General features: G+C 35.4%; 1 protein-coding gene across 1 annotated transcript in view; it reads right to left on the bottom strand.

The window, feature by feature from the left end:
* The window catches only part of HNMT (histamine N-methyltransferase), a 40,245-nt gene extending 16,393 nt beyond the window's left edge, over positions 1 to 23,852 (bottom strand). The window contains exons 1-2 of the mRNA XM_063112297.1: positions 23,660 to 23,852; positions 18,497 to 18,549 (exon numbers count right to left, since the gene is read on the bottom strand). Of these exons, the coding sequence (XP_062968367.1) occupies positions 18,497 to 18,549; positions 23,660 to 23,796 (190 nt within the window). The 5' untranslated portion in view covers positions 23,797 to 23,852. The remainder of the gene's footprint in view (positions 1 to 18,496; positions 18,550 to 23,659) is intronic.
* Between the last annotated feature and the right edge of the window lie 652 nt (positions 23,853 to 24,504).

Here is a 24,504-nt window from a genome sequence, read left to right as displayed (position 1 = left end):
TGATCTACATCATATGGAATCAGGAAAATGCCTATCAAACAAATAAATACCTAGAATGGCCAAAACTCAGAACACTGACAATAACGAATGTTGGTGAAGATGAGGAGCAACAGGAACTCTTACTGTTGGTGGAAATGCAAAATGGCACAGCCACTTTGGAAGACAGTTTCTTAAAAAGCTAGGCATACTCTTGCCATATGATCCAGTAACTGTGTTCCTTCGTATCTCCCTAAAGGAGTTGAAAACTTATGTCCACGCAGAAACCTGCACATGGATATTTACAGTAGCTTTATTCATAATTGCCAAAACTTGGAAGCAACAAAATGTTCTTCAGTACGTGAATGAATAAACTGCAGTACATCAAGACGTTATTCAGTGATAAGAAATTAGCTACCAAGCCGTAAAAGACTGGAGGAACCTTAAATGCATACTCTTATTACCAACTGAAAGAAGCCAATATGAAAAGGCTATATACTGTATGGTTCCAACAATATGACATTCTTGAAAAGATAAAACTATGGAGATAGTAAAAAGATCAGTGATTTGCAAGTGTTGGGGTAGAGAGATGAATAGGCAAATCACAGAAAGTGTTTAGGGCAGTGAAAATACTGTATGATGTGATAATGGTGGATGCATGTCATTACTCATTTGTCCAAACACAAAGATTATAAAACACTGTCTTCATCCAGTTCTGCTGCTATAACAAAATACCTGAGACTGGGCAATTTATAAATAAAAGGAATTTATTTTTCACAGTTCTGGAGGGTGTGAAGTTGAATATAAGGCACCAGCAGAGTTAATGTCTGGTGAGGGCTCTGACTAGGTGTCCTCACATGGTGGAACGAGTGGAAGGGGCTAGCTAGTTCTCTCAAGTGCTTTTAAAAGGTCAGGGATCCCATTCATGAGGGTGAAGTCCTCATGACCTAATCACCTCTTAGAGGTTCCATCTCTTCATACTATGACCTTGGGGATTAAGTTTCAACATGAATTTTGGAGGGATGCAAACATTCAAACCATAGAAACACAAGAGTGAACCCTAGTGTAAATTTTGGACTTCAGGTAATTATAATGTGCCAACATAGGGTCATCAATTGTAATAAATATGCAACTCTGTTAGGGGATGTTGATAACAGGAGAGCTATGCATGTGGTGGGGGAGGGGAATATGGGAAATCTCTGTACCTTTCTCTCAGTTTTTCTGTGAACCTAAAACTGTGCTAAATAATTAAGTCTTCAAAAGAAATTTTAAAAAGATTTACATAAACTTCTTCCCCAGCAAAAAAAAGGCCACCAGATAACTCATATCTTTTCTCATATACTAGTCTAGTCTAACCAACCATTTAGCATTTAGTTATAAGAATTTTCTTGAAATCTATGCTGTTCATTATCTATCTAGTTGCCTAAGCTTTAATCTTTCCTTTATCCTCCTTCCATGACCATCAGATTTTCCTACTGAGTGTTTCTTTACTTTCTCTTTTCTGTCTCTTCCAGCAATGCCCTTCTTCAGGCCCAAATTATCCATCTTTTGGAATACTGCAATATCCTGAAAGGCCAGCCGAGCTCTGGTCTTGTCACCCTCAAAGCCCTCACCATGGCAACCATTATAAACACTGAGCTAACTGGGCCCATCATTTCTCTGCTTAAATCCTTCTAAGGACTTGATCAATTGGATTAAGGTCAAGCTCCTTGACTAATTGAACAATTTGGGCCGGTTTGATCAACCACTCAAAAGCACCCTGAGGGGCTATCAGACCGTATACTACCATAAGTCTGCAGTAAAAGAGGTTCAAACAACAACAAAAGAAGGAGATCATTCACTCCTTCTCAACTGAACCCTCCTGAGCAGAAGCCCTAACACTATGAGTATGTTTTGGTATCAGGCATTAAGTGCCCTATAAATGCTTTTAGAGAGCAACAAGCCAAAGTAATGTGCAAAAAGGATGGCAAAGGGTAAACCAGATTTGGATCAATCAAATAATTCAGAAATTGTCAGGAAATTCATTGGTAAATGAAAGAAATGTGGAAGCCAACAGTCTGCTTTTATTCTATGTTGCAAAACTTTCTGGGAATCTTAACTTTGAGACACAGCAAACAACATTTAAGGAGAATAAGGCAATACATGCTCAGTTTATAGTCAGTCTCCTTTCACATGTGACCTCTCATTAGGTATTAGCTGGTCACAACTAACAATTGTAGACTACTTATTTTTGACATCCTAAGCCTTGAGATACATAAAACACCAATAATTGTTTGGACTATTAAAGCCTTATTAAACAGTGACATATTAATTGTTTCCCCTTAAAGGAACAAAATCTGCAGTTTCCTATGACAAAAGGAGATATAAAAGACAACTCTACTCCAATGTCATCTCTCTTCTCTTTCCTTTCCTTTTATCTTCTCTTCTCTGTTCTCTTCTCTTCCCCTTCTGTGAGTAGCAAAGCAAATTAATGATTTTGGAGTCCGTACATGATGTAATGATTTTTTAGTTGATTAATGTGTAGAATTTGAGCAAAGTTAGGCAACTCCAAATACATACCAGCAAACATCAATAGGTTATAGCGAACTTCATTTCAAATATAGTGTTTAGAAAGCCACTATTTACAGTCATGGTTATCTCAGGGTGGTGGAATTATGTTATTTTTAATTCTCCTGCTTATCCATAATTTAAAATGTTTCTACAAAAGTTTATTTTTGAATTAATTATTTTTAAAGTGTTCCTTTCCCAATTATAAAGCCCTTCTGTGATGGTTAATTTTATATGTCAACTCTACTATAGAGTCCCCAGATATTTGTCTAACCATTATTTTGGGTGTGTCTGTGAGGGTGTTTCTGGATAAGATTAACATTAGATTTGGTAGATTGATTAAAGCAGACTGCCCTCCCTAATATGGGTGGGCCTCATCCAATCAATTGAAAACCAGAATATAACAGCTTGAGCTGGGACACTGGTCCTTTCAAACTTTCTGACTCAGACTGAAACATTGGCTCTTCTTGGATTTCAAATCTTCTGGCTTTCGGACTGGAGGTTATACCACTGGTTCTTCTGGGTCTCCAGTCTGCCAACTGCAGATCTTGAGGCTTCTCAGCCTCCATAATCATGTGAGTAAATTCCCAATTTTATGTATGTATACACATATCCTATTGGTTTGTTTTTCTGGAGAACCCTGACTATTACATCTTCTTATCACCATCCCACCAAAAACAAAACAACAAAAAACTCTGCACTATGAAATAGGTGCAGTTCTGAATTGGTTCCAGTTATTCTTTTACACACAAATAACTATCCTAAGGCATGTATAGCCAAACATGAAACAATGCACATTAGCAACAATTGGCATTTAGCTTACTGTAATTATTTAACCTCTTCACAATAATTACCTTTTAAGGTTAGTACCATCTTAACCATTAAGTATCTAATTAAACATATTTTAAAAAGTGATTGCATTAATTTTTCTCTCACATATGGGTTGAATATATTTGATTTTATAAAATCATATATATTTGATTTTATAAGGCATGGCTGCACTATAGTAAATGTTAGTACACTGAAGATGTGACCACATCTTAGATCACACATAACCTTTATCTGGTGACTCATAGGACTGGTCTTCTAAGTTGGAGACTTTCTGTTCTGCGTAAGTACACTAGTAAAGAAGGTATAAAATAAAACTTTTATTCCTTAAAAATATGGATAAGTAGGTAGATGACTGGTTAGATAGATGCATGAATGCATGGACAGACCTACAGACTGCTACTAGTAAAATAATTACGTGGATGACTGGAAGAAAAAATGTATGTAGTAAAAAGGGAAGTCACAACTTGGAAAAATAGGTTTTCTAGGTGTTTAGTTATGACAAAAAAAAAGTATTTTTAAAGGGTAAGATATAAAGATAGGCTGGAAGGAAATCCCTAGAACAAGCTCCGCCAAGACCCTGTTCTTAGCAGGCACATTGTGTGAAATCCTATTCTTAGGATATGTTTTTGAGTTGAACATACACTTCTTCTACTTCCATCATTGATGGATGTATGTGTTTGTCATCTGAGAGCCCAAGGCAGTAAAGGAATGGAGTTAGAGTGGTTTTGTAAATTCTTAATTTACGGTGGTTTTTTTTTTTTTTTTGGTTCCTATGGCATTACACACACATTTTGACTGTGTATATTTTAGACAGATAATCAGAGGATAAGAGTCTTACGTGTTACACCTCTTCTATCTATTCTCTATTCTTTTAGTTATTATAAAATGGTAACATTTATTTGCTACTATTCAGAGAAAGACTGTAGAACTTGGTGTCACTAGTGCTAGGGTATCAAATCTTTTATTAATCTCACAATGATTATATTTCACTCACACCTAGCCAAATGGTCTGATCCTTTTCATTTTTCCTTACAGTGCTACCAGATTTCTGCATAACTTTAATGGGGTATTTAAATCTCTCGTGACCTGATTTCCTCATTCATAAAATGAGAAAATATAACACATTCATTCCTTATGCCACAGGGCAACATTTTAAAATTTTGATTTTTGTAGATTTCTTTAGTTTAATTTCCCTATATCAAACTTAAAAACAATCTTCAACCATAAAATCACAGCAACTGGTTAATATAGCTAATTAGTTCAAAAATTTAGTCCCGATAGCTATTTGTTATTCAGATTTTGAGATAACAAAAAAAAAAATCAAAAATTATTTGATCAAACCCAGAGACTAGTTTGGGAATTTTTCATGCTCTAATGCCTTTCTTTCAATCATGCATCTACTAAGGATCCATCAAATGCAAGGAAATGCCCAAAGTGTTGAGTTTATAAAGATAATTTTAAAAAAAAAATTAATAAGGCCATTGATAATTGCTCAATCTCATTAACAATCAGAGATGAATATTAAAATGGCAATACAATATCACTTTATGCTTATCAGACTTGCAAAAAATCAGAAAGCTAGAGAATGCTAAGTGCTGTCTGGGATGTTCAGATAGAGGAAATTTCCTTGAGGCTGGTAAGAATATAGACTGGTGCAGTCATTACAAAGACTGATTTGGTAATACTTATTCAAATTAAATAAAAAATGTAATCAAATTCAAATCAAAAAGTTCATGGAAAAATAGAATTAAAAGACAATACAAATTTTTCCACGAACTTTTTGATGACCCTTCATATATGAATAACCCATGACCCAGGAATTCTGAATAGGAATATAACATGAACACATAACTCAAAGAAATTCTCACACAGACCAATAAGGAGATACTGTACCATGATGTTCATAATTTCATTACTGGAAATAGAAGGGATTTGGAGGCAAACCGTAAGACAGAAAAATTGGAGTGGAAGCACAGCACTCCGTGTTCTGTAACAGCTGGATCCCCTGATTAGATGTATACCTAGCAATGTAAGTGAGTGTTGAGAGAATCTCAGGAGAAAAAGCATGAAAATGAGTAAAATATCGAGGAAAACCAGAATATGTCACCCTGGCATATGCCTCTTTAACACAAAAATTATTTTTGAGCTAAAGGCATTTAAGAAGCAGCAAATGAAGGAAAGCCTCTCCCTATCCACCCATCCTCCCACTTTTCTGCCTAATGGCAGAATGTAAATTTTCTTTTCCTGTAGACAACTCTAGATTCTTCTCAGCCCAGGGACAGCATCAGAGGAATCTGCAAACAAAGCTTATTCTTCTTTTTCCTCTCTTATACATACCGTCCTATAGTTTCCTGCCCTTGGAAGCCTAAAACTATTTTCCTTCATCCTGTCATTTCCCCACAAATGCATTGTTCTTTGTTGAAAGTGCTCTGTAAGCCAGAGTTTTAAATCAGCCCTGCTTTGAGTTACTTTTCATTGAGGTTTCTCTCATGTGATGAGCACTGCATATGTTAAGAAATGCTTGCTTTTCTCTTGTTAATCTGTCTTTTGTTACAGGGGTCCATCCCAACTAAGAAGTCATGAAAGTTGAGGGAAAAAAAAAAATGTCCTCCTCTACAGTATATATCATACAAAATATACAGTAGAGAGGAGATGGTAATGGAAGATATATAACATATTAGGTGCAATAAATTATTACAAGTCATCATAACACTCTGTAGAGCCAACAGTGATGGAACCAAGGCAGAGTTATTGGCTGTAGTGAGGAAGGTCTCCCCCTTTCCTAGAGGCTACGGAGGAGAGCAGTACATACTTCATAGAGGAGATAACCCTTGTGCTAGTCTGTGTATCCTATTGTTCTCTTCCAGGTTTTGAATCACTTACTTTAGATTCTAGAACTTTCTCTAGCATAATTATGACCAACTATGCAGGATCAGCCTATTTATGGTTGAGGTTTTGTGATATAAGGGAATACTGTGGACTTTAGGGAAAATTAGACCAGGGCTTGGATCTCACTCCTACCATCTATTATCTGATGATATGCATCTTAAACCATCTGAGTTTCAAAATATCTAATGCTGCACTTCTTCATTTATAAATGAAGCCCCACAGACTTGCTATGAGAATAAAACATGATGACACATGTGAAGAGCCTAGTAATGTGCCAGAAAATAAAAGGTCCTCAAAAAGCTTAGCTCCTTTTGATTCTTCCAAAATATGTAGTACTTAGGAGGTTTATGTTATTATAGCATATTAAGGGGGTGAAAACAACTTTTATTGAAAACTATTTTAATTAGTAAATGTTTGGAAGCTATCTGGCTATAAATTACTTTAAATGTTAATAAATTTTAATCAATTAAAAGTTGTTTTCTAATAGACTGGATTGTGAATTTTCTTCTGTTCTTTTCACTCCTGTATTATTTTCTATCAAACAGAATATGCTGACTTTTTGATTTGGAAAGTTAAATGATAACCAAATTTAAAAATCTCCTTCCCTGCAAATTTCTATCCTTTGAATCACCCTGTCCCTCAAATCTGCTGCAACTGTGAACTCAATTCTCATGTCTCCTTTCTGGGCTCTGTTGAGTGTTTTACTTAATTTTAAAGTCAGATATGTTTGTGATTATAATATCTTGTTTCATACAAGCCATATTTTAAATTCAGCATGCCTTTATTTATCAAGGGACACATAATTGAGATCTTTGACAGTGGAACTTATAAAAAGTTCAAAAGGAAGGAAAGAGCGTGTCTCATTTCCCAGACAACTTTTCTCTACTCCCTGAACTTCAAGGATACATTTAATGAGATAGCAGAGTAACGGTGCATTTTTGTTTAAAATCCAAGGTCATTTAGTTAAAAATGGGGAAAAAATGTGAAAAGGAAAAATTAAGGGGCTACAGAGAAACAAAACTGAGCTCAAACTCAGTATTCACCAGAATTATTTTATTCAAATTTGTTAATCTCTCTGTCCTTTAAACTGCATATCTGTAAATTAGGACTAATATGGCTTATATTATAGGGTCACTGTGAGAGTTAGAGGTATTATATGGAGATCACTTACCAGAGTTCATGGTATATAGTAATTACTAAATAAATTGAAGCCATTATACATCAGTTCAACAAACTAAATGCCAGGTTCTAATCACTGGAGATAAGGCAATGAACAAAACAGGCAAAAACATCCAACTTGTATCAATGGTAAGTTTGATGGAGAAAACTAAAGAAAAAAGAATGAGGGGAAACCAGGGTATGAGGGCTTTGTAATTTTCAGCTGGATTGTCAAGCAAGCTTCATGGAGAGGGTGACATTTAAAAGAAGCCTGAAGGAGAACAGAAACAAGGGAAATGAAGATTTTTGCCTCTCTAAATGGGCAGGTCTGCAATAAAATGACAACTTAGAAGAGCACTCATCATGTATTCATGATGTCTGGCTTGTCCTTCTGACTGATCCTACATAAAATAAAACACAAATCCCAGCTTGAGAACCCTGGAGCTTCCCCAAATGAAAAAATCTGCAGGTAAGAAAACAGAGGATTAAAGACTGTGGCAATTTTTCCTGCCATTCGATTTCACTCTATTCTTGCTTCATTTCTCATATCAAAATATATGTGAATTCTTTAGACTATCAGCAGGAAAAAATTCATTCTATTACATGTTGCATTAAGATTATTATCATCCTTGTTCCCTCTTCTAGAACATCAGAAAAAAAAAATTGTTTCTAGGAGGAAAGATGGCCTAAATAACTCTGTGCTTGCTGAAGAAAAATCATTTCAGATATGGGTTGCAACCAGATCAAACACAATCTGATTTTGAGGTGCAGTGTGAAAGACAGAAGATCCTTGACAAGAGTCTTTCTTTTCCTTTGCTCTCTCTTTCTCTGTCACTTTTCTTTTTCCTGGGTGCCTCAGTATTGAAGCAGTTCTGTCAATGTGGGAAAAAGGAGAATAAAATATTAAAATAGCCATAGGGTCTCAGGAAGGGGATTATAAACATAATTTCTGAGTCAAAAGGGCATGGCCACTTGCTTTCATGTGTCTTTTGGCCCTTGGCCCAGAAACTCTACAGCCTGAAAGCTTTGCAGTCTCAGGAAGCCTAAGAAAAGGGATGCAACCAAAATGTTCCACGAAATAGACTCGGAGACACTGTTTCAAAAAGTGTCAAACGTTGAAGTGTAGACACATTTGACGGACAATTCAGAAAAGACTGAATTTTGCCTAATTTTTAATTTTTAAATTTTAAACTTATATAGACACTTGAATTCTACTTCAGCATATGCATAGAAAGAGGGGTGAATTCCATACCTACAGTACGGTAATGTTTAAAAGTTATACTCAGTTACTCTTAAGAAAGTACTTTCCCTACCTTCTTTAAGCCCAAAGACAGGATTTATAAAATGAAACTAGTTGAACTGGCAAGGGTAATCCGAGATAATCATGTGATTGTTGTGGTTTCACCCAGGCTAGGTCTCTTTCCCTCTCTTTCTCTGTCTCATCTGGGCTTCCTCCAGTAGCCTGCCACATAAATAGTGGTTAAAACACAAATCAACATTCTTAGTCATTTAGAACTTAATGTGAGGAAAGAGACTGCGAGCCTGCATCGTTGTGTTGTAAAATTCAGGGAACCAATGGAAAAAACATCAAGTACCTAAGGAAACAGAGGACAAACACCATCTTCTCGATCAATACCGTCCTCACCGTCACTGTGGCTGACATGTACTTGGAGCCAGGCACAGGAACATCTATGAGCTCTGAAGAAAAGCTCCAAAGTCTGCAACATCACTGGGACTGTTCTTAATGTATTTGTGCAGGTATATTACTATTACAGTTGAATGGAAATCTTCTGAAGGAAATTTGTGATGAAAACGTGTTGGACCGGTGCTTTGGGCTTCAGCCACTTAGCCAAGGGAAATGCAAGAGAAGCCAGTGAGTTCAGTCCTTAGCATTACCTCTCATGTATAAAATTAAATTTTCATTTGAGTTTATTTTTCCCATCCCTGGCTATAAAATTAATACTGTAGAAAGCTTGAGACATAGAGAAAGGTATAAAGTAGAAAATAAACATTTCACTGCTAGAGAAAGCAAAAGTTAACATTTTGGTTTATTTCCTCCTAAGCTTTTCTTTTTTCCTTCAAGCAAATAATTTTCTTTAGTGTACCCACTAAAGAGCTCATGATGTATATGAATTACGTTGCTTTTCTCACTTAAGACTTTAACCATGAATATATCAAAATTTACTTGAATGTGTTATTTGTAGTTGCAATACTATATTACCTTAAATGGATATGTGGAATAATTGATTTAATTATTAACTTTTCATATATACATAATATAAATAAAAGTATATATTTATATAAAATACATTTATGTTTGTACTTTATGTATACACTTACATATGAGAATATATATGAATACATATATATGGAAGTATATTTTATATATAGTTTGTTTTACATATACACAAACTAAGTATACTACATATATATATAAAACTAATAGGTTTTTTTGTTTTTGTTTTTTATTTTAACATTTACTTGTACATATTTATGGGGTACAGTGTGTACTTTCACCTCCTGCATATACTGTACAATGATTCACTTAGGGTAGATAGTATAGTTTTGTACCCATTGTCTATCACCTCTCCCTATCTCCCACCCCCTCTCCCCTCCTGGCCTCTGGTAACTATTATTCTACTCTTTACTTCTATGAGAACCAGTTATTGTTTATTTTTTATAGATTCCACTTATGATGAGTGACACAACGTGTTATTTGTCTTTCTGTGCCTGACTTACTTCTCTTAACATGATGGTTTCCAGTCCCATCAATGCTGATGCAAATGACAGGATATCATTTCTTTTTATCACTGAATAGTATTCCTTTGTGTACATATACCACAGTTGTTTTATCTATTCATCTGCTGATGGGCATTTAGGTTGATTCAATCTCTTAGCTACTGTGAATAGTGTTGAGATGAACATGGGAGTGCAGATGTCTTTTTGATATATTGATTTCATTTCCTTTGGGTATATACCCTGCAGCTATATAGCTGATCAAAAGGTAGATCTATTTTTAGTTCTCTGAGGAGCCTCCATACTGTTTTACATAATGGTTGTACCAATTATACTCCCACCAACAACATAGGAGAGTTCCCTTTTTTCTGCATTCTCACCAATAATTTTCATTTTCTGTCTTGTTGATAATAGCCATCCTAACTGGGGTGAGATGATATCTCGTTGTGGTTTTAATTTGCATTTCCCTGGTGATTAGTACTGATGATCATTTTTTCATGTATCTGTTGGCCGTTTGTATGTCTTCTTTTGAGAAATGTCTATTCAGGTACTTTGCCCATTTTTTAATTGGGTTATTTAGTTTTTTACTGTTGAGTTTTTTGAGTTCTTTCTATATTCTGGATATTAGAATATGTGTCAATATTATGTCTGATGTGTAGATAGCAAACACTTTCTCCCATTCTGTAGGTTGTCTCTTCACTTTGTTGACAGTGTTGCTTGATGTGCAGAAACTTTTTAGTTTGATGTCCTATTTGTGTATTTTTGCTTTAGTTGCCTGTGCCCTTGTAGCCTTGCTTGGAAAATCACTGCCTGCTCCCCTTTTGTGTAGCATTTCCCTTATGTTTTCTTCTAGTAGTTTCATAGTTTTGGGTCTTAAATTTAGACCTTTAATTCATTTTGTTTTGATTTTTGTGTATGGTGAGAGATAGGAGTCTAGTTTCAATCTTCTGCATGTGGACATCCTGTTTTCCCAGCATCATTTTTTGAAGAGGCTGTGCTTTCCCCACTGCATATCTTTAGCATATCCTTTACTGAATATCAGGTGGCTGTAAGTGTGTGGGTTTATTTCTGTCCTCTCTATTCTGTTTCATTAGTCTATTTGCTGTTTTTATGTCAGTACCATGCTGTTTTGGTTACTGCAGCTTTACAGTATATTTTAAAGTCAGGAACTGTGATGCCTCCAACTTTGTTCTTTTTGTTCAAGATCTTTTTTTCTATTTCTGTGAAGAATGTCATTGGTATTTTGATAGGCATTGTGTTGAATGTGTAGATTCTTTTGGGTAATATGAACATTTTGATAATTTTAATTCTTCAACCCATGAACATGAAATATCTTTCCATTTATTTGCGTCCTTTACCATTTTTTCACCAATGTTTTGCAGTTTGCATTGTAAAGGTCTTTCACCTCCTTGGTTAAATTTACTCCTAGGTATTTCATTTTATTGGTAGCTGGGTTTTTTTGTTTGTTTGTTTGTTTCTGGCAGCTGGCTAGTGTGGGGATCCAAACCTGTGACCTTGGTCTTGTGAGGCTGCTCTCTAACCAAATGAGCTAACTGGCCAGCCCAAAGGTACAGTCTCTCTCTCTCTTTCTCTCTCTCTCTCTCTCTCTCTCTCTCTGGTGGGAGCTGTTGTGAATGGGATAACTTTCCTGATTTCTTCTTCAGCTATTTTGTTATTGGTGTCTAAAAGGCTACTGATTTGATTTTTGTGTGTTGATTTTGTATACTGCTACTATACTGAATTCATTCATTAGTTCTAGTAATTTTTTGGTCGAATCTTTTGGGTTTTCTATCTATATGATCATGTCATCTTCAAATAGGGATAGTCTGACTTCTTCCATTCCAGTTTGGATGGCCTGTATTGCTTTCTCTTGCCTTACTGTGCTGGCTAGTACTTCCAGCATTATGTTGAATAAGACTGGGGAAAGTAGGCATTCTTTTCTTCTTCCAGACCTTAGAAGAAAAGTATTAGTTTAATACATAGTTAGTTTTAGATATTTTGCTATTATGAGGTACCTAACAATAAACCACAAATTTTTGTGCTAAAGTCTTAATTTTTTCAGGTTAATTCCAATAACTAGAATTAATGATTAGAATGATCCTCTTGATCTGTGATCATATTTAAAAACATCAACAACAAAACAAGCCTAAAGACAAGAGTGCAAGCTGCTCAGAAAGAATGCAGGCTGAAGAAATGTAGCACAGTCTTAGATGCCCTTCTGGGCAGGCAAGACCAGCCCAATTGCTGGAGCCATTGGAGTTGAGGTACTGGTGTGGGGAGGATGTCCAGGAGGAGTTACTGAAGCAACATCTGGGACTGTGATGGGATGGCAGGGGAGTGTCTATTTAGCAAGTATTTCAATAGTTTAACAACCAGCATGGCCAGACCAGTGTGTATTAGATGAAAATCAGAACTGTTCTTATCCACGATGCCAAATTACTTTCAGGAAAATTATATTTCATTTCATATCCTTATCTTTTATAAATGAAAGTTTTCAATCACTGTAACCTCATCAGTATTGTATATTATTGGCTTTTTAAATCTTCTTGAATTGTTCAAAGGGAATATTTGAACTTTTCTTCAAATAGACATTTTTATATTTTAATGAAATATATTATCAGCTAACTAACCAAATAGTTTTTCATCATTTCTCTCAGTTTGTTATTGTGAATAGAGACAAAGCTAAAGGAGACCCAGGACATTGACCCCAACCAATCTCTACAATCCCCAAACCCCTTGTGGCATATGTTACTAGGTTCACCATCTATAAAATGAAGTTGAAAACACACTTCCTACACCAGAGTTGCATGAATATCTGCATAAACGTGCAAAGTTTTATTCAATATGAATGTCAAGCAGAAACTTATTCATTAATTACAAGACTGTGTACCAAACTGGCACAAGAACTAGCAAGATACAAACTTGTTCTTCAGCAAAATTACAGATAAACACATACCATGGAATTTCAAGTAGATTATAAGTAAAACTGGGAATGGAAAACACTCAAATGTTAATAACAACAAAAAAAGAATGAGGATCTACCATATTGTTTTTTTTTTTTTTAATTATTTTACCTGTATCAGGCCATTGCTGCATTCCGATTAATTCTAAGACTTTACAACTGTGTTTATTTGCTTTTCTAAGTACACAGTCATTTAATCTGCAAATAATGATAGTTTTGTCTTCACTCTGCTCATTATACCTTGTTTTTTGTTTCAAGCCTTATTGAATCAGCCAAAATAATCTTGTTTACTCTGCTTTTAATGACAATGACTCCAATGTTATAGCATTATGTACCATTCTCTGAAATCTGTAATGTATCTGTCCTTAATGATACTTCCATGTTCACCGAAAGTTTTAAAATGAAATACAATGTGGTAAACTATTTTGGTAAAATTATATATGGAGATTAGTTTACTTTTAATCATATAATTATAAATGCCTTTAACAATAGTTTATATGTGAGACACACAAACTGGTTATCTAAAGGAGACAGTCCTAAATCCTATAGATTAGTGTGTCACTAGAGTCTATATCCTCCTAATAATGAAATAACTACTATAATGCTGCATAGAAGTAAACAAATTCTTACTCATTTAAGTTATAAGCAATTAAAATCTATTCTAAAAATTATCTGTGTCTAGAAGCCCCATATTATCTTTAATTTTATTTTTCCATAAACTTTTTGAAATACCCTTGAAGAATACCACTTCCTCCATATAACCAAACATAGTGACAGCCACATCACTCTGGAGAAATTCCTATCTGTTTCTGGCAATTTACTTATAAAACCATAGGTTTTCAAGACTGAAAGCACCTTTAATGACCCAAACACCCAAGACATCAATTCCTGAGTCCCTTCTATAGCATGTCTGAAAAGTATTTTTCCAGCCTATGCTGATGCTCTAGAGTAACAGATAACTCTTTACCTTCCAAAAAATGAAAATTAGTTTCCATTTTTGTACAGGTTTGATCATTAACAAGTTCTTATACTGAACCGAGAAATGACTCTCTGGAACTTTCAACCACTGGCCCTTGGGGGGCAAATATTCTGTAGTTTGTTCAACAGGAAATATTTGAAGACAGCAAAAAGAGTACTCAAATTCTTTTTTTCTAGGCAAAAATCCCCAAATTCCCTATTTTTCCGCAATTAGTCCTACTTCATTGATCAAGACTATTGGCTTACTCTCGATTATTGGAAAACATTAACCTTTGCTTCCTGTCACTTCTGGGTATCTAAACTTGACAAAATGGCTCTTCCAGTCATTACTTAATTGAATTCATTCTACCCACTGCTGTCCAACTAGCTTAAAGCATTAAACTTCTGTGTCACCTTAACATGTCCTTTATGAAAGATCAGATTAATAATCAGATAAAATTAGATTTTCAAATAGCTGATAATTACCAAGTGCCTAATCTCTCCTTTATCAAGTAATAATTAACTTTTATATCTATTTAGTACAATTTGCTGGACTGGACTGAAGTCAAAAGAACTAGTTTTTTTTTCTCCCTTGATGGTGTTCAGTTTTCTTGTTGAGTGAAGGTGTTGATGGTCTCTAAATTCTCTTTATTTTTTAACCTCTGTAGGAATACTGGTTTCTGTATGTTTCAGAATAAGAAAACCACTTATTTTTTGCTGACATATGCTCTCAACATATGTCAGCAAAATTATTTTCAAAAAATTGTGAGGGGATTTATAACACCCATGTCTCATATGTGAGTTGCTTGAGCAGATTAAAAAATTATCTATAAACATATATACAATTATATTATATATGGTCTAGCAATTGAGTTGGTACATGCTAGGTTTATAAAAATAGAAGTAGAAGGCTGGAAAATGAGATTAGTTGAATTATAGTCCTGTCTAACCCTTATAAAAGTTTCTGGAATTTAAACATAAGAACTGAACAGCGGGACAGATAAAATGACTCTCCTTTAAGCAAAGCCCAAAGCAACGAGAACACATTGCCTATTATTACATTCTGGAACATTTTTCCAGGCATAAATATATGCACTGTAAATTAATAGTAATCTCCCTTAACAAAAAGAATATGAATTTCTTTTTTTCCATGTACCATCTAGCATAATGACAATACTTATTAAAAGTTGAATAATAATAAAACTCCATTGGGTGTTTCAACTTTCGAATGCATCAGTGAAGATGGACCAAAAAGTGGATTCTGTGAGATTTAGAACGTAATGCATTTCAAAACCTAAAAACAATAGCTGAAATTAACATGATATGAATAAAGCAATTCTGGCTACTCACTGTGTTTCACTAAAGCACACAGACTCATGCACACGTAAACACACATATCTTTATAGCTCCCCATGTAGGCTCTGTAAAAGCTACATGGTCTGTATTTCTGTTCATGGTTTGCTTTCCTCCTGATTTCCTCTCTTTCTTTTTATTGGGTTTCTATCATATTCATTTCATACATTTTCCTAATATTAGAATATATAATCTATCGGTAATAATGCTGCTTATTAGCTGTATTTTATTGATGTGGTAGATTACTTACAGACAAGACCAAAGAGTTTGCTTTCAATTTTCTTTCTTTTGAATTGCTCGAAGCCTTAGTAATTGTTTCGCTTTTGAACTGAAGTGCCAAATACCTTTTTCAAAAACCTTATGTCCTCTCTTAAACTATGGAAACTCTTTCCACATAAACACCAGCTTCTAAAGACAAGAGGTTAATAGGTAGGGTGAAAATCAAATAGGCCCTCAAAGAACATGAGCACTAAGTGGTAGAGAAATAGCAATTTCATTTAAGGAGGATATTAGTTTGTTTACTTTGGGTATGTTTTTCAATCGTGGTGGAAATAGTAGCACCATTATGAATGCAAAGAGAATATTTGCACCAAACTTATGCAGAGAGTGACCAGCAGCTGTCTGGATAACCAAAAAAAGAAAATTTAGGAAGTGAAACCAGAGAGAGGCTGGTAAGTTAAGATCCTATGAGATGTATTATTAGAGCTGAGTACAAGGTACTGGACAGGGCCAATGACCTTATTTGCCAGGAGCTGGAGTTCAGGAACTGATGTGGAGGGACACTCCAGCCATGGGATAATGTATAACTCTTAGGCATGCTGGAGATCATAGGACATCTGAGGAGAACATTTCTCTAAGGCAAGAATAGGAAGTTTCTCTCCATATAGCAACATATTATTTTTCTGCATAGTGCTTGTAGTTAGAAAATGACATTATTAGATAACCATCTCCGAGTTGCTATATGAACATTCAAACTAACTGAAGTGGAGTGTCCTCTCCCCTCAAAATGCTGCTCTTTCATGCCAAAGACAACAAGATCTAGGGATTTTAAATGCATTGCTTTTGATTACATGTAGCTTATGTGGGTAGTGAAAGCTAGGTATGGATAGCTGGAATTTCTCTTGGAGATTTTCTTATGTTTCCAATCAGTTTCTTGTGAAGAGTGACCTTAAAGGGCACTCATATTATCCCCAAGACAGAGTCTGTTATTAGTACAATATAGGGCCCAGTCAGAAGAACTCCAACTGTTGCTCCCTTTATTTTGATAAGTTTTCTATATTAGCTCCTATATGCACCTTTATGTACAGAATCATTGTGCAGGCCAAATGCTCCTTTCTCTAGGTAGCTTATAAGCATCTGGATAAATTTGCATTAGAAATTCAATTAACTTTATATTAAAAGGTCAATTAACTTGGCCATGATAGAGATTGCTTTTAATTACTTTTCCTTGTAGTGCTTCTCTTCTTGTTCAAGCACAAGTGACACTATCAAATGATAGTCTAATTGCCTGTTGGTCCTGAAACAAATATGAAAAACACACTTGAAATGACTGTCTTGGTTAAATGAATTAATATGACACTCTTTGGGCAATTCATCACTATTATAATCCTTTGGGCTTAAAGTATCAGTAAGCAATAATAGAGTATTTTAGCTTAAACACTTTTTATAGTACTATTCATGACAATAACCTCCATTATTTGTCCTTGTTGGTTTCTATTTTTTTGGTGAAAGATGATAGTCAAGTAAATGATGTTAAGGATTAGTCCTTATTATGTCATATAACAATGTATTTTATGAAAAATAAACAAATAATGACATCAAAACTATACCATTTCATTAGTTGGCTCTTCGTCATCTCTGTTGTACATATGGGCTACAATTCAACTCATTCATGTGGCCCTAGAATACATACTTAACAGACTCAAGGGTTTACCACTTGGCACTAAGTAACAAGTGGCAAGATAGTGTCCATTTGTTACCAAACAGTAACCATTACTATGCCATCATTCAGACAAAAACAAAACAAACAAACAAAAAAAACACAAAAAAACAAAACAGTAACTAAATAATATATAATTTATAGACATATTTTATATATTAATACAGTAACTCAAACTTCCAGATGTCTAGCAATTTAAAAACTAAAGCAAACACTATTCAAGAGTTTGATAGGAGGCAAAATCTTGAGATGAAATGTTTCGTTTTATTTTTGCAGAAGGGAACAGACTTCACTTTATAGGAGCAATAACAATGTTCTAAGCACTTTGTAAACATTATCTATATTATCAGTAAAACCCTATAAGATAAAATTCATTGTTCTCATTTTACTGGAAAGCAAACTGCAGCTTATGTTTCAGACAGGGTCACACAGCTCTTTAGGAGCAGAGCAACACATGTCAATCTGCTTTTCCAGAGTTTTCATTTTCCCCTCAGATAAAAGCACTGACTCTAAGAATAGTGAGACTAAGAAAAGCTTACAAAGAGTTTGGGAGTGTTTTGGATGCTTACAGGTCAGTTTTGGAACTCAGTCAGAGGAAGAGAATGGTTTAGGCCAATGCCACTCAAAGAGTGGGTCCTCAAGAGTGTAAATTAATTATGTCATTAAGGATATTCTTTGCCCATAGTGGGACTTTCTCAATAAAGGGAGCTGTGCATATATTTACATTCCGGTACATGTTTCTAATCTCCACATGGACCAATAAAAGTTTGCAAACCAGTAACTAGTCCCTGGGACAATGCTTTAAGTGTTACCATCTTAAGGAATTACTTATGAGATTTTCTCTTTCTGTGAACACGTAAAAATCATTTTGGATAAAAGTTATCCTCAAAGTTATCTTATATGTTTTTCCATTTATAAAAAGAATAAGAAGGTCACACCTAACATTACAGATAGTAATGAAAGCTAATATCCTAAACCCTATAAATCTATGAGGCAATAATTTTAGTTGAAGTGATATTGCTAGTTTTAATAAGCTGATCTCTCCCAAAAGCAAAGAAAAATAGCTTTTCTAAAGAATGAACAATATTGCTGTCACACAGCATGATGTTTGGAGTGAAATACAAATTTTTAAAATGTGTTATTCATACCTGCACCTCCGCCTATGCTTAGAATCTTAATTTCTGATTTTGTGTTTCCAATCCTGAAATTAAAAAAAAAATAGGTAGTTTAAGAAACATGTGTTAGGTGCTTTATAAAATCTGATTATCAAGTCTAATTGAAGAGAACAGACTAAAAATACAATGAACAAAACTAGGCTAGCATGAATGGTCCCAGTCATTTCAATGGTTATATTGCTGTCTTTAGAGTATCTTTAAAAATGTAGGTTCCATTTATTAGCTATCTTGAAGAGGGAGACTTAAGAATAGCACTATGAACATCTCAGAAGTAGGAAATGGCCTCTGTTTGGAGACCGTGTAGAGAAAAAGAACAGAAAAAGTGGACCTCGAGTCTGGTAACACAACAAGCCATTCATTGTAGATGTAAGAAAGGGTAGGAAGGTTTACAGTGTCTCTATGATGTCTTCCTTCTTTCCTTCCTTCTTCCTACCTTCCTTATGTTTAATGCTTATCAAACATTTATTATGTTCCTATCCTAGGAACTGAAGTTATAAAAATGAATAAGATACCACTTTGCTCTCAAGTTGAAATGTGAGATAATAAAGCCCTGAATTAAGGTCTAGTACTAGAAATAGAGTAGAATAGATGGATTGGGAAGTGAGTCAGGAGGACTTGCTTTTAAATTGATGTGAAGGGGTCAAAAAAAATATATAAATGCACAATGGCTGCCACATTTCCAGCTTGGAAGACTGACAGAAGAGTGGTGTTGAAAGGGAGGCTGGAGAACAAAGTAGGACAGCAAGTTTACATTTTCTGGGTTTTTTTATTTATTTTTTTAAGTAAACCTTAATTCAGCAGACATTTATATGAAGATTTAAGCTGCCTAGATCAATGGTTGATGGAGAGAGATCAGGATCAATGATATATTTTAGAGAATTATCATCGTCAAGTAGTAGTCAAAACTTGGAGAGTGAGTACTATCACCCAACAAAATTGCAAAGAATTAAAAGAGTAGTGGGATGATGAAGCAAGACCAACTTTTAAAAGTCACTGGATTGTGAGGAATACAGAAAAGAGAGAGAGAAAGCAATAAAACTCAGAAAGGTGCTAGGGGAATGAGAGACAGAGAAGTCCATCAGTATGTCCAAGGCAGCAGAGTATACTACCAAGAAATAAAAGAGGAAAAATGTCCTTTTTGATAACAGCTGTTTTAAAAGAAGGATAAGGACAGAAGTCAGATGGCAGTGGGATTAAAAGTGAACTCAATTGAGACACTATTGAAACAGGATGGAAGAGTGAGAAGAGGAAGTGATGGCTGCTAAGGGGAAACATGAACTGAAGGAACTGTTTGTGCATTTGCACTGCATTTTGGCTGAAGTGAAAGAACCTGTAGAAAGGCTGAAGTGAGGTGCTAAAGGAAGCTGGAAAGGCTAGAGTCAAGGACACCCATGAATGAGTAGCATTTCTCAGTTCTAGTTATCTTCCAACTTGCAATCATGAGTCTTAACACTCCCATCCCTATCTAAATCTTTTGTTTATTCTTAAAAATGTCCATATCTGTGGATAGCATCGGGAAGCTATGGAGCAGGGCATCCAGGCTGAAACCCATCTAACAGATATGTTACCTTGAGCAAGTGACTTGATCTCTCTGTGAAACAGGATAAGACCACCTAAATTACAGAATTTTTAATAATTGTATCTAACTCATGGAGGAGTTATGAGGATTAAACGACTTAATTCACATAAATCTCTTAGAGATGTATCTGCATGTGACAAGCACTCAACATACATTAGCAATGATTGTGATTCTAGACACAGCAAAGTGACTTACACTAACTCTTTGAATTCTCACAACTCCTCTATGAGCTAGATACTATTATTATCCCATTTCCTATATTATAATGATAACTAATAATTATTGATAACTTACTATTTTCCAGGCAAACATCTAAATGCTTTACATTTAACAACAATAATAAACTTTACTATTCATGGCTATATAAAATAGCTCCATACCCTCCCAACCCCTATCCTATCCTTCACCCCAGATAGGAGATTGAAGAATTCCTCTCTGGAGAAAAAAAAAAAAATCTCAGTGAGTAAATTTATTGACATCTGAGGATCTCCCAGGAAACGGCTGAGTCCACACCCAATTACTACAGTAAGCCACTCACTAAACAAACCCTGTCCTTCCATACACAAAAAGAATCACAGCTGCTTTTTAGGGCCTCGTTATTTGATTGGATGAGTAACCAAGGCTCATCAGGTAGTTGGGGAGCTTCCCTAAGACCTTTAAGCAGCAATTTTATAGGCCTTACAGCAGAATCTCATTTCAAACATTACCTTTAGGAAAAAGGTTACCTTCTTAACAATGAGTTTGATTCAGATCGTTCCAAAAACAAAAAGGTCACATGCCAAAGATGAGGAATTTGAATGTCATTAGATTTTTTAACAACAACTTCAGTAGCTAAAAGGCAATGAATAAGTACTTTTAAATTGCAATACAAAATCATTTCTAGCATAGAGTTCTATACCTAGCCAAACTATCTAACAAGAATGAGCATAGAGTAAAAGCATTTTTATTAAACATACAAAGTCTTGAAAAGTTTGCCTCCTATTCACCCTGAAAGCTCTTAAAGGATCAGCTCAATAGAAAAAAGGACCAAGAAAAGAAAGGCATGAGATCCAAAAGCAGACATCAAATTCTGAAGAGAGAAGAGAATTTCCAGAAAGTGGTATAAATTCCCTCATCAATAGCTGTATAGCAGGCAAAAAGCAAATCTTCCCTGACTGGGGGGAAAAAAATAAAAGAAAAGAAAAAAGAAAGAAAACAGAGGGTCCCATGGTGGAAAATGAACAGATTACTTGATATATTTTAATATATTGAGAGGAGATTAATACTTCTGCATGGAGGTCCAAGTAGTGATAGGTACATAGAAAATAAAAAGAAACTGAAATGAAGACAATAATCAATCTAGGAAAATCAAAAAGTTATTTATAAAAGGAAATGTATTTATAGTATTATATATTGCTCAATTATAAATAATACGTACATAGGCAAAATGATATAAACACTCAAATTATTTAATAAAATATTGTGACATAAATGCATTGCCCCATTGGGGGGAAATGTGAGTGTTTATTTAGCTATTTTTATACAGCAAAATTAAGAAAAAGAATAATAACATGTTATTTAGAGTTACGAAAGAAAATTCCATAAGAAACAAAGGATTTCAAACTGTTGAAAGTGGTTGCTTCTGGAGGTAGGAATCAAGGCTGGAGTGGGACAAGGGGCTGCTATTTTTGTTGGTGGTGGTGGTATAAGCTTTTTAGAATGATTTGAATTTTTAAAATATAGCATGTCTTGTTTTTTTTTTTTTTGTTTGTTTGTTTGTTTTGTGACCGGTAAGGGGATGGCAACCCTTGGCTTGGTGTCGCCCACACCACGCTCAGCCAGTGAGCACAGCGGCCATCCCTATATAGGATCCAAACCCATGGCGCACTCTCCCGAGTGAGCCATGGGGTCGGCCCATGTCTTGTTTTAATAAAAATGAAGAATTAAGTAGTCTGAGTCCACACCCGATTAACAACTGAGTCCACACTAAATTACTACAGTGAGCAACTCACTCAGCAAACACTGTGCTTACACAAAGAGGATCTGAGTCACATGTTAGTGTCTCATAACTTATAAACAACTTTCAGTGACAACTTTAAAGGCCTTTAGCTAAATCTCATTTCAAACATTACCTTCAGGGAAAAAATTACTTTTTTAGTAAGTGGTACTTTGATTCAGATCATTCCTAATTATATTTTACCAATATAACGAAAATTCTTCAGTCTTTCACAAATTTTATATTCAATATTTCCAATTAGATTGTATACACTTTGAAGACAGAGAAGGGATCATCCATCATTCATTATGTTATATCCATCCTGGGTATCTCTTCCAGCCAAACGATATAGCTGAAGAAAACCAAGGACCTGGGTAAACTACAGACATGAACCTGTACTTTACTGGAAAAGAACTGAGAAATTAACTCATTGCCTTTAATTTTAGAAAACAGTAAAATGACCCAAATAAGTAAACTCTAAATTAGTTCCTAGATAAGAAGTTGTCTCTATTTGCTACCTTCTTTGATTTTTGTAGTTATCCTATTACATATTAATTATTACTATATCATATAATACTCTATTTTTTAGAAACTAACTTTTAAAGACAACTATGCAAAATGGAAAATAGAAAGGAAAACAGAATTCCATTTGTTTCCAATTATGCTGCTCTGGTCAGTCAGAGGTATTGCCCCCACGAAAGAATTTTTCAGGCCTATGATAGAGAAATTCAGCAAAAGATAAACTATCAGTTTCCTTTGCTGTTTGCAAATTGAATACACAGTCAGTCATATTCCCCCCGGTTTTCTATCTTTATTTCCTGAAGCAGAGTGAGTTACAGCAGTTCACCCCCAGATAGGTGATTTGATTATCTTTAGCATGTGAAATCTGTTACTCGCATAAAGCTTATCAGCTCTGGCACAAATTGAACACATTAATAACCAAAAAGAAAAAGAAGGAGTCTGCAAGAAGGCTAGAAACTAGTGAGTCTCACTAATAATGAGAAAATGCTCTTTTTTAAGGGCCACATTGCTAATATTAAGTTGAAAGGAAAAGACACTTTTGGGGGGGGGGGGCAGTGATAACTATAATAATAGATAAATGGATAAAGAAAATGAATTTAAATGGATGTTATGAGAACTGAAAGACACCCACTCAATCCTCAGGGGTAAATAATACTGGGCAATTACTTATATTTGATTCTAATGAAAAGCATACCAGACTCTCTTTGGGACTTTTTTGAAACGTAAAATTTGGAGAAGGGCTGAAAAATCTGAGTTCAAAGATTTGTATCTAACATTTTCCCAAATGAACGAGGATCTCTGCCTTCAAATGGTTAATGCTTATCTCCGTGCAGCTGGAAACGCAGCACAAATCAGAGGCTTTGAGTGTTTAAAGCAAACATCTAAGCAAAACACAGCAGGAGAAAAGCAGGCAGGGCGGCGAGGAGGGGTCGGGGAGCTGCTGTGGGCTGCTCGCCCTTGTCCCCGCGCCCAGCCTGCCGGACTGCGCTTGGCCCATCTATCACTGGTGCACAGCGAGTCCCAGGCCTGCCCCTTGGGCAAAAACGTCCCTTTTTATTACCTTGCTATTATGCCTGGCAGCTTCTTGTCCACGAATTCCTTCATGCACTGGTGTTCCGTGGAACTGTTGAGAAACCTCCGAAAAGATTCAACATATCTGCTGTGATCTGAAAACAAGCTCCTCATGGAAGATGCCATGTTTGGCTTTCGGAGGCAGGCAGAGAGGGAAGCAAGGCTTACCCCTCCTTTTCTTCCCAGTTCCCTCTTTCTCTCCCCACCCCCACCGGTTTCTATCGAGAGAAGAAAAAAAAAGCTAAGCTTGCTTTGAATGTGACATGCACCAAAGGCGGCTGTGCAGAGCTCATGACTAAGTCAATATTTGTACAGGACACAGTTGTTTTATAAGAAATAGAGGTAATAAAGCAAGGCAGTCAATCACTGCTAAACTTGTTTTTAAATTCCAAAGTTCAGAAAATTGTAAAAACAAACTGCATTCAAATCATTTCCTGTTTTGTCACAGCTGCCACAAGTTCCAAGTGGGAAAGTGGCTGCTGAAAGCACAAACACAGGGACAAACAGGACAGCTACAAGGCTACGCACCACTTTCAAAAATCTGCAACTGCTCCAAAACACTGGCATCTGACTCTGCACTGTTTACAGAAGAGTTTCGTGCCTTAACATTGCTTAACACTTGAACTTTAAACTCCTCATCCACCACATTGCTTCAAATGCTGATTGATTTGTAACTCAGATAGTCTCTTCAGAATAAACCATGGAAGAAGGAGCATGAGAACTATTAGCTAGAAAGTGTCAGAAGCTGGGGATGGGAGGGAATGAGACGGGTGAGGGAGGATTCCTGGGACAAACATGCAGGACACCAGGGTCAATGCCTAGTCCACAGGAGTC

Source organism: Cynocephalus volans, chromosome 1 (genome assembly GCF_027409185.1).
Source record: "Cynocephalus volans isolate mCynVol1 chromosome 1, mCynVol1.pri, whole genome shotgun sequence".
Lineage (NCBI taxonomy): Eukaryota > Metazoa > Chordata > Mammalia > Dermoptera > Cynocephalidae > Cynocephalus > Cynocephalus volans.
This window is presented reverse-complemented; position numbering and strand designations above follow the sequence as displayed.